The sequence below is a fragment of the Arachis hypogaea genome, chromosome 4, assembly GCF_003086295.3.
Source record: "Arachis hypogaea cultivar Tifrunner chromosome 4, arahy.Tifrunner.gnm2.J5K5, whole genome shotgun sequence".
Classification (NCBI taxonomy): domain Eukaryota; kingdom Viridiplantae; phylum Streptophyta; class Magnoliopsida; order Fabales; family Fabaceae; genus Arachis; species Arachis hypogaea.
The window spans coordinates 119028655-119043302 of record NC_092039.1 but is presented as its reverse complement, the minus strand read 5'-3'; the positions used below and the strand labels follow the sequence as shown (position 1 = coordinate 119043302).

The window sequence follows — 14648 nt, the reverse complement described above, 5'->3', positions numbered from 1 at the left end:
TATATATATATATATATATTAAATAAATTTTGTTAAATATTATTAATTATATGGAGATATAAAAATTAAAAAGAGTTAGCGAACACTTTTATTCTTAAAATACTATTTATTATATATAATTTATAAAAAAGTTTTTTTATTTCTAAAATTTAAAATTAAAATTTTTTAATTAAATTATAGATAACTTATTATCCTAACTAATCTTTTTATACACATTTAATAATAAAAGACTGAATTAACTGGCATATTAGCGCATAATAATACATTAGTATTTATAATTTGAAATTAGAATTATATATAAATACCAGAAAAATTAAATCTTTGTATGAAAAGTATGTTTATATAAAATAATAAAAACATAATTTTTATAATTTTTATTTTTTAAAATAATTAAATTTGTTATATATTTTTTAATTTAATTTTGATATAATATTAGATAAAATATTTTATGTATCTGTTTAATTATATATTATAATTAAAATATTTTTTATCATTATTTTAAAAATAAAAAATATATTCTAAATTAGTAAATTAATCAGTTCATTTTAAAATTTTATATGCAACATAGGTACATATATTAGAACAAAAGATAAAAAATAAGTAATAAGGATGAATAAATCGAGAATAAAATAAAATATATAAAGTCACAAAAAAATAAAATATTAGATCGTTACCTAAACTATAATTGTTTGAATTAAAAAATGCAATTGAAAATATCAAAAAGAAAAATAATGAAATTAAAAGATACATAGAGTCATGGAGAGCTATATAAAAAAAATTGGAGAATTTAAAATTTACTTTTTGATGAAGAGAAGATGACCATTAGATAAGGAATAGAAAAAGAAGGTTGAAAATATAAAAATAAGAAGAGGGTTTAAGAAAATAAAGAACTGACGGTACAATAATTAAATTTGATTAGGTTAAATAATAGTCAAAATGATAAAAAAAATAAAAAAATAAATTTAAAACTTTAGCTAATTGAATTTATTTTATTTGTAGTGGGGTCATTTAAAATTTGAAGTGAGGGCATATTATATATAACTATATCTTTTAAAACAAAAATTAAAAAATCATGGGGGCAAGTGCCCCCTCATTTGTATGCTTGGGTCCGTCCCTGATCATGTATGTTCTTACTTTTAGATTTTTGACTTGGTGAGGACAACCGGCTGGAATGAAAACGGCAGATGAACTAAGATCCATTACATATGGTTGGAGTGAACAATTCAATTTTTTTTACTCCACTCGTTGGAGGAGCAGATAAACTAAGATCCATTACATATGGTGATATAGAAAAAACTCCTTTTAATGTCTCACAAAAACATTACACTCATGTAAAAGATCCATTATATCATCATTTATTGTTATTTAGCTTTATTATTATCATTATATCAAGTGAAAGCTCACTGAAAAATTGCTATATACATAAAAGAGAGGAAAGACTAATATACGTTTAGAAGTTTGGACACACACACAGAAATAGTATGAATAGTAAAAATCAACGAATAGTCTGAGTCAATTCTTGAACAAATTTTTTTCTTTCATTCTTAGTGTATAGTGCACGTGAAAATTCAAGCATATAGAGTTTTATAATAAATAATCCTGACATAATACTAATCAAGCATATAACAGAGTTCATAAATAATCCTGGCATTATTTGTACATAAACCTGCAAAGTTTATAATAACTCCATTATTATTCATACTTGTAAAGGCAGATAAATCCTCTTTTCTGTACAACAAGTTCTTTACCAATAATTAATACATAAACCAGCTAAGTTAGCTAACTGCACAAATTAATTTAGTGCTATTTTCTAATTTCACATAAATAATAATGGACTTTCATAAATTCAATGAACTGCACAAACATGGAATAGAACTAGGTTCACAATATATAGAAAATCCAATCAATGGACTTTCATAAATTCAACTAACTGCACAAAATAAATGAAATACCCTGATAATGCAGCCTTCCTAGGAACTAAGCAGCAAGAACAATGGGAGAAAACAGGCAAAAATGAACATTTGATTGAAAATCACAGGATCTTTAAAAATTAGTTCAATTGGATGCGATTAAGATATGCTTTATTGAGAACCAGTCAACCTTGAACAATTCATTCTTGCTGATCATACACAGATGTATGATTACTCTAATTAAAATCATAATTTAAAAGAAAAAATTACAATCTGTTAGTTAATCTAACTCAATTAGCAATCTAGATCATCAACTCTCACTAGTTCAAATAGTTAAAGTAATGAATGAAACGGAATAAGGATTAGTCAGCTGAGCTTGCCCATAGTGGATCAAGTCACATGATCAAATTCCTAACTCTAAACAACAGCAATTAAACCCAACTAATAAAAGATAAATCCAAATTTTTGCTCAAAATTCTGAACCAAGATTGAAAACAAGAAGGAAAGATCAGTGTGGAAGAGTGAACCAGTGAAAGGGGAGATGCCGCGATAGGTTAGATTAGGGCTATAGGTCAGATTGGCTCACGGTGGAGGACGGTGTGATGGTTCCGCATGTGATCGAGGAGATGCTCAACTTCGACGCCGGTGAGAGCACCACGGATGGCAGCGGCGCGACTCGACAATCCACTTGGAGGAGCAGGGTAACGCAGAGGTGAGGGATTTCGCACACCTTGGATGAAGGAGTATGGATCTCAAGAACTGGGGATGAGAGGGGAACACTCGATGGGGGCACGACAGGGATGCCGAGAGGAGGAGGTGCGGCGAGAGGGCACCGTGCGGCACAGATCTGGAGAGAGCTCGATGAAGAAGTCAGGGTTGAGGAGATGTGAGTGTGGGAGTGAGAAGGGTTTTTTTAGAATTTTAAAAATATAAGAGTGTTCTGCTATTCTAAAAGAGAGAATATTCGTTTTTTAAGAGAATATTCTGTTATTTTAGACGTTTTTGTCACGGTAGGGATTTAATTAAAAAAAATTAATATATAGAGACTCAATTGAAAAGAAAAAAAGTATATGGACTTAATTGAAAATTTCGTGAAACTATAGGGACCAACAAAGTAATAAACCTTGTATCAAAGGAGATTAGGAGAATGAATGAAATATGATAATTCGGTCACTGAAAATTATAAAACATAAGATTTAGGGATTTAGTTCTTCTAAAGTTTGAATTTTATTTTAAAGGATAAAGTGTGATCTTTTACTCTTGAATAATTTATCTTTTATATTTATTTTTGGTCCTACCTATAAAATAAATGGTGAGAGATCACACTTTATTTTTTTAAGTAAAATTTAAATTTTAAAGGAGCCAAATTCAGATTTAAGGGCTTCAAGATACAGGGAGTAATGTAGTAATATGGAGAATGAGGTTGTATTATGCAATTTGGAGCGGAATGAGGGTGTATTATGCAATAATTTAGATTGTTCACTTGCTAGGTATTACAAGTTAATGTCATAGTGTGACACTGTGACATGTGTATTGGTATTGGTAACATAATAAGTACATAACCTAGTGAAAAACTGGCAAGAAATAAAGTCAAAACAACATAATGATAAAATTAATTTGGACTCAAACCAAAATGACAAACTAAATCTAAAACCATTTATTTTTACAACGTCAAATTCAAGGTATGATGTTTGTTTCTTCGCTCTATCATCAATCAAGTAAAATTGAACTAAATTTCAATATTTTTTATAGAAGAGTAAGTATTCGTTACTATTTACTAGTATCTTGAAGATATTGTTTAATTGATTTAACGAAAATTTAACTAGCCACATATATGAATTGATTAACCCTATTTACAGAAAAATTAAAGTTAATTAGGGAGTCACATTCTTTTCTATATTCATACTAATACATACTTGGTCGTTGTTTATTATATTTAACTGATAGAATCTCACTAATACGAGAGAGAATTTACTAAAACAATTTTATTATTTCAAAAACTTTACAAAAGACTATATAGATAATTATATCAAAATTAAACTTAGGAGTGAAGTTAGATAAAATATTAGAGTAGAATAAAAAATATTTTTATAATAAAATAAAATTAAAATAAAATTTTAGAAAAATTAAACTAAACTTTATATATAATTTATATGTAAAAAAAATTAAAATTTAGGGGGTTATTACCCCCTTCCCCATTATGAGACTTGCCTTGGACTAAATTTATTTTTTACTCACTTATTTTAAATAAATATGAAACTATTCATACAACAATCTTAAATCCTTGATGTTAGTTTGGATTAGTTTTTTTATGTGATTAAATAAATTTTAATTTTAAATCTATTTGGATAATTTTTTAATAGAAGTATTTTTATTAAAAAAATAAATTATTTTTTTAAAAATCAATAATACTTTACTTAAAAAAATAAAAACAAAATACATTTTTAATATTTAATTTTTTTAGAAAATTTATTTAAATATGAAATAAATTTTATCTATTAATAAAAGATCTATAAAAAAATATTTTTTTTCAAAAATCAAGACCCTTAATTTTAAACAAGAGACAAGTTTATTTTTTTAAATACTTTAATTTTAAGATTTTGTATATTGGTGTCAACTTCACACTGAAACAGCATGCCGTCTTCCACGAACTTTTTTGTTCTTTTCCTTTCCTTTCTAAACCAATGGTTCCAAAATTGATTATCCACTCCTTTTGCTTCTTTTTTTTCCCTTATATTTTTTCTCTTATTTTTCTTGGTGCACCAATGACCATTCACCATATTATTATTATTATCATCATTTATCAATGCCAACCCAAACTCAACCCAATGCTTTCTTTCTATTGGAAAAACGAAGTTTGAAAAAGATATTCAACTTTTCCAACATTGGTAAGCACATAATATGATAAATAATAAAAATATTGGAAATTCTAACCTTTTTTATTTTTAAATAAAAATGTTCAATTTTTTATTTTTATATTATCAAAGAATAACATATATATTTGAATTTTTGGTTTAAGTATCAACAAGAAATTAATTAGAAAAAAAAGAATAAGTTTTTAATTAATCATCATTCAGAACGAAATAATAAACAAATACGAAAATAGAAGTATAGAATGGTGTTGGCTGTTGCCATAATAACTACAGTGAAACAAAAAAGTAGAAAAAAAAATTGATTTGATTAGTTAAGTCAATAATAATTTGGTAGCTTTAAGTCAATAATAATTTAGTAGCTTTACTTTATGTTTCAACCATAAAAAAAAATAGATCCTTGATATTTCGATCCACGAACACTTAAATTCTCAAAAATTTACAAATACATTTAAATTTTTAATCTTTTCAGAGCTTAAATATATTGATCTATCATGTTTACTTGAGTCTGTTAATTTCGGACTAAAAATAAAAAATAAAAAATAACTCTTACTGTATTAATTTAGTTGATCGATATATTCAAATTTTAAAGAGACAAAAAACTTAAATATATTTTTAAATTCTCAAGAATTTAAATATCCGTAAATTAAAAAATAAAAAATCGATTTGTCATTTTTACTAAAAAAAATTTGTGGACAGAATTAACCATAATTATCCTCTTAACAGTTTTTTTTTCTTCTAGAAAGTAGAAACTATCTAATTATGCTAATATAATCTAGTAATGTTTGTTATTATTCATAAACAAAGCCTTAAACTCTAGTGTACTAAGGTTTTAATAAATCGAATTTAAGACTTAAAAATTAAACTCGTCTAACTAATAATTCAATCCAAAACATAAAATCGAGTTCAATTATAATTTATAAGTGAATCAAAATAATACTAATATAAAATCGAACTCACTTTGGTTAAAGTGCATTTCTCAATTCTCATAGTTGAAGGGATTGAGAAACAGCAAATCACGTGTGAGAAGAAAAAGTATATTTCAATATATTTCATGTTATTTTATTTAATTTAAATGTTGTTATTGGTTCACGTAAAGTAGAGAAGTGCATAAGTCAAATTTTGTGGATTATTATTTTAAACCAAAAGTCCAATACCAAAAATAAAATAAAATAAATAAAAAAGAAAATGGAGAAACGTACGTGTCCAAAAAAGTAGATGAGGTTTTTGGGGGAGATGAATGAATGTGTGAATGTCCAAAACGCGCCTCAAAAAACAAACAAAACACATAAAAACACAAACTATAAATAAATATTTGATTATTTGTAATTCTTATTTTTTATTTTGCTTATTTTATCCTCTTCATCTTTACATTTAAATTGGCGTCTCAAATACCTCTAATTTGGGTGATCATTAAAATTAGCCATAAAATAAAAAATGATTACCATTAATGATAATGGTTTCATATATATTCCATAAAGAGTTAAAGACCAAGATTCAAGTTTTTCTTTGTTGCTGTCATTTTTTTGAAAATAAACAAGTGATAAATACTTCTAAAATTGTATTTGATTTCTCTATAAATTTGTATTAAATTTGGTTACAGGGTGGATTTTTTTAAGATAGAATATATACACAAAATTTTATCGTTATTTTTGTGCGACACAAATTTAGTTCACTTCTTATTTACTAGCCTCATTCTTAAATGTTATTTACTAAATAAAAAATACTGTATTTTTTGTTAATTAAATTATTTTTAAATTTTTTATTTATTATACTTTATATCAATGATTAAAAGTAAAATTTAAAATTTAGAATTAAAATTTAAGATTTAAGTTGTTTTTTTTTTTTACGGTTAATTTTCAAAAAAATCTTACTCTCCTTATTTTTTCGCACCACATTAACATATGCTCTTTTATTATTATTATTATTATTATTATTATTATTATTATTATTATTATTATTATTATTATTATTATAAAATAATAACTAAAATAATTCTAAATAGCAAATAGTAGTTAAACCCTGAAGTATGACTCAAAGTTGATTGTCAAATATATCCATCTAAATGTTTTTTTTTTTATTTTTAAAAAATCTCACATAAACTCTATTTAATAAAAGTTCAATAATAAAAAAAATTAATTTTGATGTATATAAAGAATTTTATATAATTATTCAATTAAATTTATATTTTCAGATAATATTATAATTTATAAGTAATAAATTTAAAAATCAATTACTTCAACTGATTTAATAATATTATAAGACTGAATGACTAAAAAGACAAAATTCTCTTTAAGACTTTTAGTAAATAAAAATTGCAAAAAAATAAAAAAAGAAACGAAAGTAAATATTATAATAATAATAATAATAATAATAATAATAATAATAATAATAATAATAATATAGTATTTGGTAACAGTAATAGATGACTGGTCTGGTTGGTTGCTTGGTTTTTATTCCTTATTCTCGTTTGTGGAGTGGAGAACACAACGCCACCTCTCTTTCCTTCTCTTCTCTCTCTCTCTCTCTCTCTCTCTCTCTCTCTCTCTCTCTCTCTCTCTTGTTTTTATTATTATTTTTATTTATAATAATTAAATTTTATCATTTATTGTTGGTGTTATTATTGTTGTTGTTGATGTAGTTAATGTTGTTGTTGTTGTTGGGGTTGGAAGAAACTTGATCTCATAACAGAAAGAAAGACACACAGAAAAAGAGTGAAGTGTGTTTTAGTGATACTGATGAATGAATGTTGTGTGCAAATGGGGTTCTATATTCTCATACCTTCTTCATAATCATGTATAAATACTCCAACCACACACATAATTATAATATTAATCATACTCATAATAATAATCTTCATCTTCATATATGGAATTCGATGCTGCAATTCCCATGTCCCGTGAAGGCATCCCTCAAGGTTTGTTTCTTCCTTCTATTTTCATTCTTATCATTCTTCATAACTCATAATCTCAATTCTATTCAATTGAATTATATTTTATTCATTTTTCCCCTTATATTAATTTCTGATCATGTTGTGTTTTTTATTCAATTAATTAATTAATTGATATTTTTTTTTATGATCATAATTCATCATCATCACACACCTTTTTTTGTTTCATATTTCATTGTTTTTTTTGGGGGGTGTCAAAAATTAGTGGGATTTGTCAAATGCTATTATCTGAGATCTGAGATAACCTTAGCTAACAACCTTAGCCCCTTGTTTTTTGGTCTCTGGTATTCCACATAAAAGTTCAACAACTATCTTATTTTTTACTAATATTTTGTTATTTTTTAGTTTTTTTTTTCAATGCTTCCTTATTAGTTATTAGTCACTTTGGGAATGTTCATAGTCATCCTTATAGCCATGCCATTTGTTTCTGATGTTGAATTTTGACTGGTAAAACCCACAATCAATGATATGGCATGTTTTCCAAGCTCTGAATTGCTTAACAAAACCTCTTTACTTTATTTAATTTTTAATTTTAATTCATATAACTAAAGTTTTATTTATATGTCTCTCTTTTTTTTTTGTGGGTACTTTTGGGTTTTAATACTTTGAAGTAGCTGTAGTTTCATGATAACCTGTTATTATTAGATACTTCATTAATCAAGGTAGCAATATATGGAAACTTTTTAAACTGCTTCATTTATCAAGGTGCAATTTATGGAAGATTTTTAAACATATTTAGCTATGAACATTTATTGAGCCTTTGTCTTCACCAGTTTTTTCCCCCAAGAACCTACAGTAATAGGGCATGGCAGCTTTTGAAAAGTCATGGGCTCATAGCTTTCCCAAACTGGTTTTTAGTGTGGTTTTTGCACAGAGATATCAATTTGGAGAAGAAAATGTACTTGGAAGTTTTTATTTCATCCAAGTAACTTCTTTTTCTTTTTTTTTTCTCACAGGATGGGGCCCTTTATGCCACTGCCATGGTAAGAAGGGGCCCCCATAAGTTTTTTTTTTTAATTTTTTTCTTTATTGTATCATTATTGTCTAGCATGCATGACTTGGAGTTCTTCTAGTTTTTGAGTAAAGATTCTTTTTGGTCGTCGACTTTGTGAGTATGATTCATTTTAGTCTTCGACAGATCGAAATGACTAAAATGAATGATGCTCACAAAATCGAGGACCAATGCGAAGATTTAATCTTTATTCTTCCATTTCTTATGCATTTTCATGAGCCAAATTTATATTGCATTTGATTTATTGATTTACAATAACAGAAGAGTATGAGAATGAGACTAAGTTTGAACTCTGATTGTGGTTATCGTTATTCTTTCACTCTTCGACGGGTTTAGTTCGATTATTTTATTTTATTTTATTTCATATGACATTATCTCAGATGCAATGTGGCAAATGAACTTGAGGTCGAGTGAAACGATGGAACCTGGACCTTATCCTGAGCATCCAGGAGAACCAGATTGTTCATATTACATCAGAACAGGACTCTGTAGATTCGGAGCAACATGTCGATTTAACCATCCTCCTAACAGGAAACTGGTAGAAACTCATATTGTGATTTTAAGTTGATAACATAAGTGTTGTGAAGATTGTTGACACATGATTATTTGACTTTTGTATTCATTCATTCCATAGGAAAAAGAATAGTTTGTAGCTGTTATAAAATGTTGAAACTTGAATGAAATTATCTTTTCTGTACTTTTGTGATCATTGTCTTGATCACTTATCTGATTAGTTTTTCTTCAAATACCATTAGGCTATTGCCGCTGCACGGATGAAAGGAGAGTTCCCAGAAAGAATAGGGCAGCCAGAATGTCAGGCATGTACTTGTTTCTCAATGAGTGCATAAGGTGCATATTGCTTGTTATAATGTGCATGCTTTTTAAGGTGGAACTTTATAATAATTTTGGAAACTATAGCAGTTTGCATGGGCTAAAACAATTTACAGATGACCTTTACTTTAGTCCGCATGACAAGTGTCTACAATATCTTTTAACTTTGGAATTTCAAACAGTTTGGTGAATGGAACTAGGGCAAAGGAGATCATAATGTTAATGGGAGTTGCATGTACATCTATTTTCTGTACTGTTGTTTCTAGAATGGTTCATATGCAGTTATCTGAAAAGTGGCATAATTCGGGTAGGAAGTTAACAGCATTTCAATTTGCTTGTGTATGCAGTACTCTATCAAAAATTTTGAGGCAACTGATTTACATTTATATTGTATTAGTTTAATTTTAGTTTTCATTGGACTAAAATATAGTTTAAAATAATTTCTAGTTCAGATGTGCTCCCCCCCACCCCTCTTTTCGAGCATGCGGGTGTTGGGGTGGGGTGGGGTGGGGATGTTCACTTCTTCGCTTCGTCTGTCTTAAGAACTAACTATTCTTTATATTTACACAATACAAAACTTTATTCACCAACACTTAAGTTAATCATTGATGTCTGCATGAAGTATAGGCAGCGAACAAGGAGGGGGTGACTTTATATCAAGCTATATAAATTGTTGTTTTTGTTTGATTTTCTTATTTGATGTTAACGCCAACCTTATTCTGCTAAGCACTAATTTTTGGCCTTGACATAGTGTGCGTGAACCTTCATATTGTAAACATCAACCACCATCTTACAAAATACTGATCCGAGTTGTGTTTTCCAGTATTATCTGAAGACAGGAACTTGCAAATTCGGAGCCACATGCAAGTTTCATCATCCTAGAGACAAGGCCGGGATTGCTGGAAGAGTTGCTTTAAATATTTTAGGCTATCCACTCCGCCCGGTTAGTTGCTCAGATTTGTGTACATTTGTATGAGTTGTATCTAAGGCTAAGATAGTAATGTTCATTAATTTGCTGCAGCCCATTTTTGTTTTTATCACTCATTTATTTTTACACCAATAACTTGCTTGATACACTTTTAGACTGAAGATCTAATTTGGTTTTTTGGATAATAGTTATGTATTCTTTGTGTAATCCTATTCAATACGAGTATTACGAACCGTTACGAAATTGTTGATATTATGATTTAGTCGTGTAAGTACATACATATATTTGTTGTTGATGCAGAATGAGGCGGAATGTGCTTACTATTTAAGAACCGGACAGTGCAAATTTGGGAACACTTGCAAATTCCATCATCCTCAACCAAGTAATATGGTGCTTTCAATGCGCAGTTCTCCTGTTTACCCCACCGTTCATTCTCCAACAACGCCAGGTCAGCAGTCATATGCAGCAGGAATTACAAATTGGTCGAGTTCATCCTACATTGCTAGTCCACGCTGGCAAGGTCCGTCGAGTTATGCATCTTTGATTCTACCTCAGGGAGTGGTTTCGGTACCTGGCTGGGGTGCATACAATGTAAGATCATTCTTCTTATGATGCAACACTTTTGTGCTTTGTTTCTATCATTATTTGTGCATTGCTATTTGAGTCTAGATTTGAGAACTCGACATTGTTGGGACGAATCCTAATGGAACATGCACCTTTTCCAGGGTCAAATGGGATCAGACAGTACACAACAATCAGTTGGAAATGGTCAAACATATGCATCCTCTCGTCAAGGCGAATCGGCAAATGCAGGATCCCAAGGAGCATATTCTCAATACCGTTCTGGATCAGTTCCTGTAGGTTTCTATGCATTGCAGAGGGAGAACATATTTCCTGAAAGACCTGGCCAGCCTGAATGCCAGTTCTACATGAAGACCGGAGATTGTAAGTTCGGTGCAGTCTGTCGTTTCCATCATCCGCGTGAGAGGCTGATTCCTGCTCCTGATTGTCTTTTGAGTCCAATTGGCCTTCCTTTACGTCCGGTAAGTGGAACTCTAGCTATTGAATACTACATGCCAAAGTCATTGTTTCATTAAGTTAGTTGTCGGAAGTTATCGACACAAAATAACAAGATACCATCACGAGAAGGATGAGTTACTAGTAACCATAAAATGACTAAATGTTAGGGTGTATAGCGTCCTAGTTTTGTGCGTAACATCATATAAATCGTATAAATCACAATACATGGCAAATCCTTTTGTTGATTATTCATGAGCATTAATTAGGTGATGCATGAATACTTGAATTTGGGCAAAGAAGATTTGCAGTTTTAAGTATAACCATAATCTGAAGCTAACTTAATGGTTTGAACCATACATAGAACTGAAGGTAGAAGACATGATCAAGGCCAACCAGATTGAATTGTTTGAATTATGCGTTTTCCTTGCTGTATGATCAAATTATGCTTCTTGATTTAGCATATTATTTCCAAAATTTGTCTCTATTATCTTCACATTTATAATCTTTTGATTGATATTTTGTGCAAGCTGATAGAGCTAGTGTCTCATTTCCTACAGGGAGAGCCATTGTGTGTCTTTTACTCGCGATATGGTATATGCAAATTCGGCCCGAGTTGCAAGTTCGACCACCCCATGGGAATCTTTGCCTATAATATGTCTACATCACCCTCAGCTGATGCTTCAGGACGACGAATGTTGGGTTCTTCATCAGGAACCGCCGCATTAAATTTATCACCAGAAGGACTTGTTGAGTCAGGCTCTGCGAAGCCAAGGAGGCTTTCGTTGTCGGAGACTAGACAACTTCCTTCCAGTGATGATAACATTGATGATGAGGGATAATGATGTCTCTTGGAAATGCATCATCTGCCTTTTACGATTTTTTTCAGGGGAGAAAAGGGTAATCTGTAAATCGATTTTCCCGTTGCTGGAGATGTACAGAGTTCATGTTAAGCTGATTCTGCCAACCTGCTATTGACCGCGGTTACCGGATTCAGTTTTTCTGGAATTTCATGCTGCCAGATTGTATAAATTTCACAAAATACTTGTCACATTTGGTTCAAAACCTGATGTGAACATTTCTTCTGTCCTTAAAACTGGTTTATCTATTTAACATTTTGCCAATATGTAAAAAATGTTTCTGGAAATCTATAATAATCAGGAATTTGGCTCCTGGCTGAATCTTTGTTTCATGCAGGTCTGAAATTCATTTCAAAGGCTTTTACTTTCTCCGGAAAAAAAAAAGTTCGGTTTATACCGAACTACTTTGTGTGTATAGAAAATCATTTTCGCTGGCAGCCAATAGTAGGATGTTCAATATCCTTTTATGATTCATATTTTTTGTACATTCCTAGCCAAGTTTAACACAACTCCAAGCAAGTCGAAAGTCGAAAAAAGCTGCTGTTTCAGAACTTAACCTGTAAGCAATACTTTCCTAGCATATATGTGTGTATGTATATGTGTATTTCGTTTGCTTGATTTGATTGCCCTTAACATGGTTCATTTTGCAGAAGCTGAAGGATAAAGAATCTAAACTGTGAATTTTAGAGGCAGAAGAAGCAGAACATGTGACTGTTGTTTTGGCCGAAGGTGCTCGCTCTTTTGATTCCGAATGGTTAAAGGTGGGTATCTTGGCATTTTCTGGCTTAGAATTCGGTTTACAATTCACATGCAACTAAATCATAGATTCATAGTTGGGAATTTGAATCTCTTTTCATGGAGGCTTTGTAAAGCAGCAGCAATTTCTGTGGCTAAAGATGCATGTTCTTTGATATTTTTCGCCACTGAGTCTGATGCTTGTTATGAATAAGTTCATGCAGGTACATGGCCAATTCTTTCTTTCTTTCTTTCTTTTTCTGATTCTTAGAGAATTTTGTGATGAAAATTGTCATGTCACAATTTGTGCTAATCTTTCTTCTTCTTGGGAGTCTTGGAACAACGATTGAGTTATCACCATATAACCTCAAGATCACGGTTTTAAGTCTTGGAAACAGTCACTGATGTAATTATTAGTTTAGGCTGCGTATATTACACCCTTTGGGTGCGGCTCTTCCCCGAACCCTGGGTTAACACAGGATACTTGTTCACCGGGCTGGCTTTTTTTTTTCTTCTTCCTTAAGATATTGGAGACAAACTTAAAAAATTGTCTCTATCTTAGACTAATTTTAAGATAATTTTTGTGGTTTCAAAACAGTGACATAAGATAAGAGACATGTCCGTTTCTAAGCCAATTTTTGTAGATGTTGACAACTGTGTCCTAAATAGGTATTCTTCAAATAATGAAAACATATTTGAAAAGAACAATTTATTGAATTTGTTTCCATAATTTCAAACTTCATACTATTTCATGTGAATAGAGTGTTTCCTTGGTTTAATTAATTTAGTTGGCTTATGAATCATGTAGATTCTGAACCACTCAATAGGTCCTTTTATTTGTTTTTTTAGTTTATTTTTTATTTTAATTAAAATGGGAAAAAAGGTTCAGATTGCATTTTTTCCTTTTGTGGGAAAATATTCTGTATGGAGAATATATTTTGAAAGAATTGGATAATAAGCACCAAAATAGATGCTAGATGCTGAATATATATAATGTAAAGTAGAGGATGATTAAATTTGAACGGTTGTTTTCTTTCTTTCCCATTATTGCTATTTCATTGTTTTTATCTATTTTTATCTTTATTTTATTTATTTATTTTTTGTGGATTCACAAGCTTTTGTCTCTAGTTCAGTGCATGTACAAATTTTTAGAACTGAGATTCTCAGGGAATATCTGTTTTAATCTTCGCTAAAAAAAAAAAAAAAGGATTGGTTAGAAAAAGGAATGATTATCCATCATCATAATGTGTATACTAAGTTAATTATGAAGGATACAAAAGTTATAGGGGCATTTCGGAAAGCCAGCATTTTTAAAAAAAATACATAAAAGGTTAAAAACTTATTACTCGTTATAAAGATTAGTTTGCCTATTTGCTATTTATTATTTATTCATAGATATGATTTGAAATTGACTCTATTTTTTTAATCATTAATAAGGCATCTGCAACTACTTTTGTAAATAGATGGATCTTTTTGAATTACTAAATTCTGTAAAGTTTTTCCCCCATGATTTTGACGATTTTTTTTTCTATATA

At 29.5% G+C, this 14648-nt stretch overlaps 1 protein-coding gene across 1 annotated transcript; it reads left to right on the top strand.

Annotated features, from left to right (window-relative positions):
- The first annotated feature begins 7192 nt into the window (after positions 1-7192).
- LOC112797559 (zinc finger CCCH domain-containing protein ZFN-like) lies at positions 7193-12708 on the top strand. Its single transcript, XM_025840566.3, has 7 exons — positions 7193-7697; positions 9123-9280; positions 9498-9560; positions 10397-10516; positions 10802-11092; positions 11227-11544; positions 12079-12708. Exons 1-7 carry the CDS (start codon positions 7649-7651, stop codon positions 12358-12360), a joined length of 1281 nt encoding a protein of 426 aa, XP_025696351.1. The 5' UTR covers positions 7193-7648; the 3' UTR covers positions 12361-12708.
- Positions 12709-14648: the final 1940 nt, after the last annotated feature.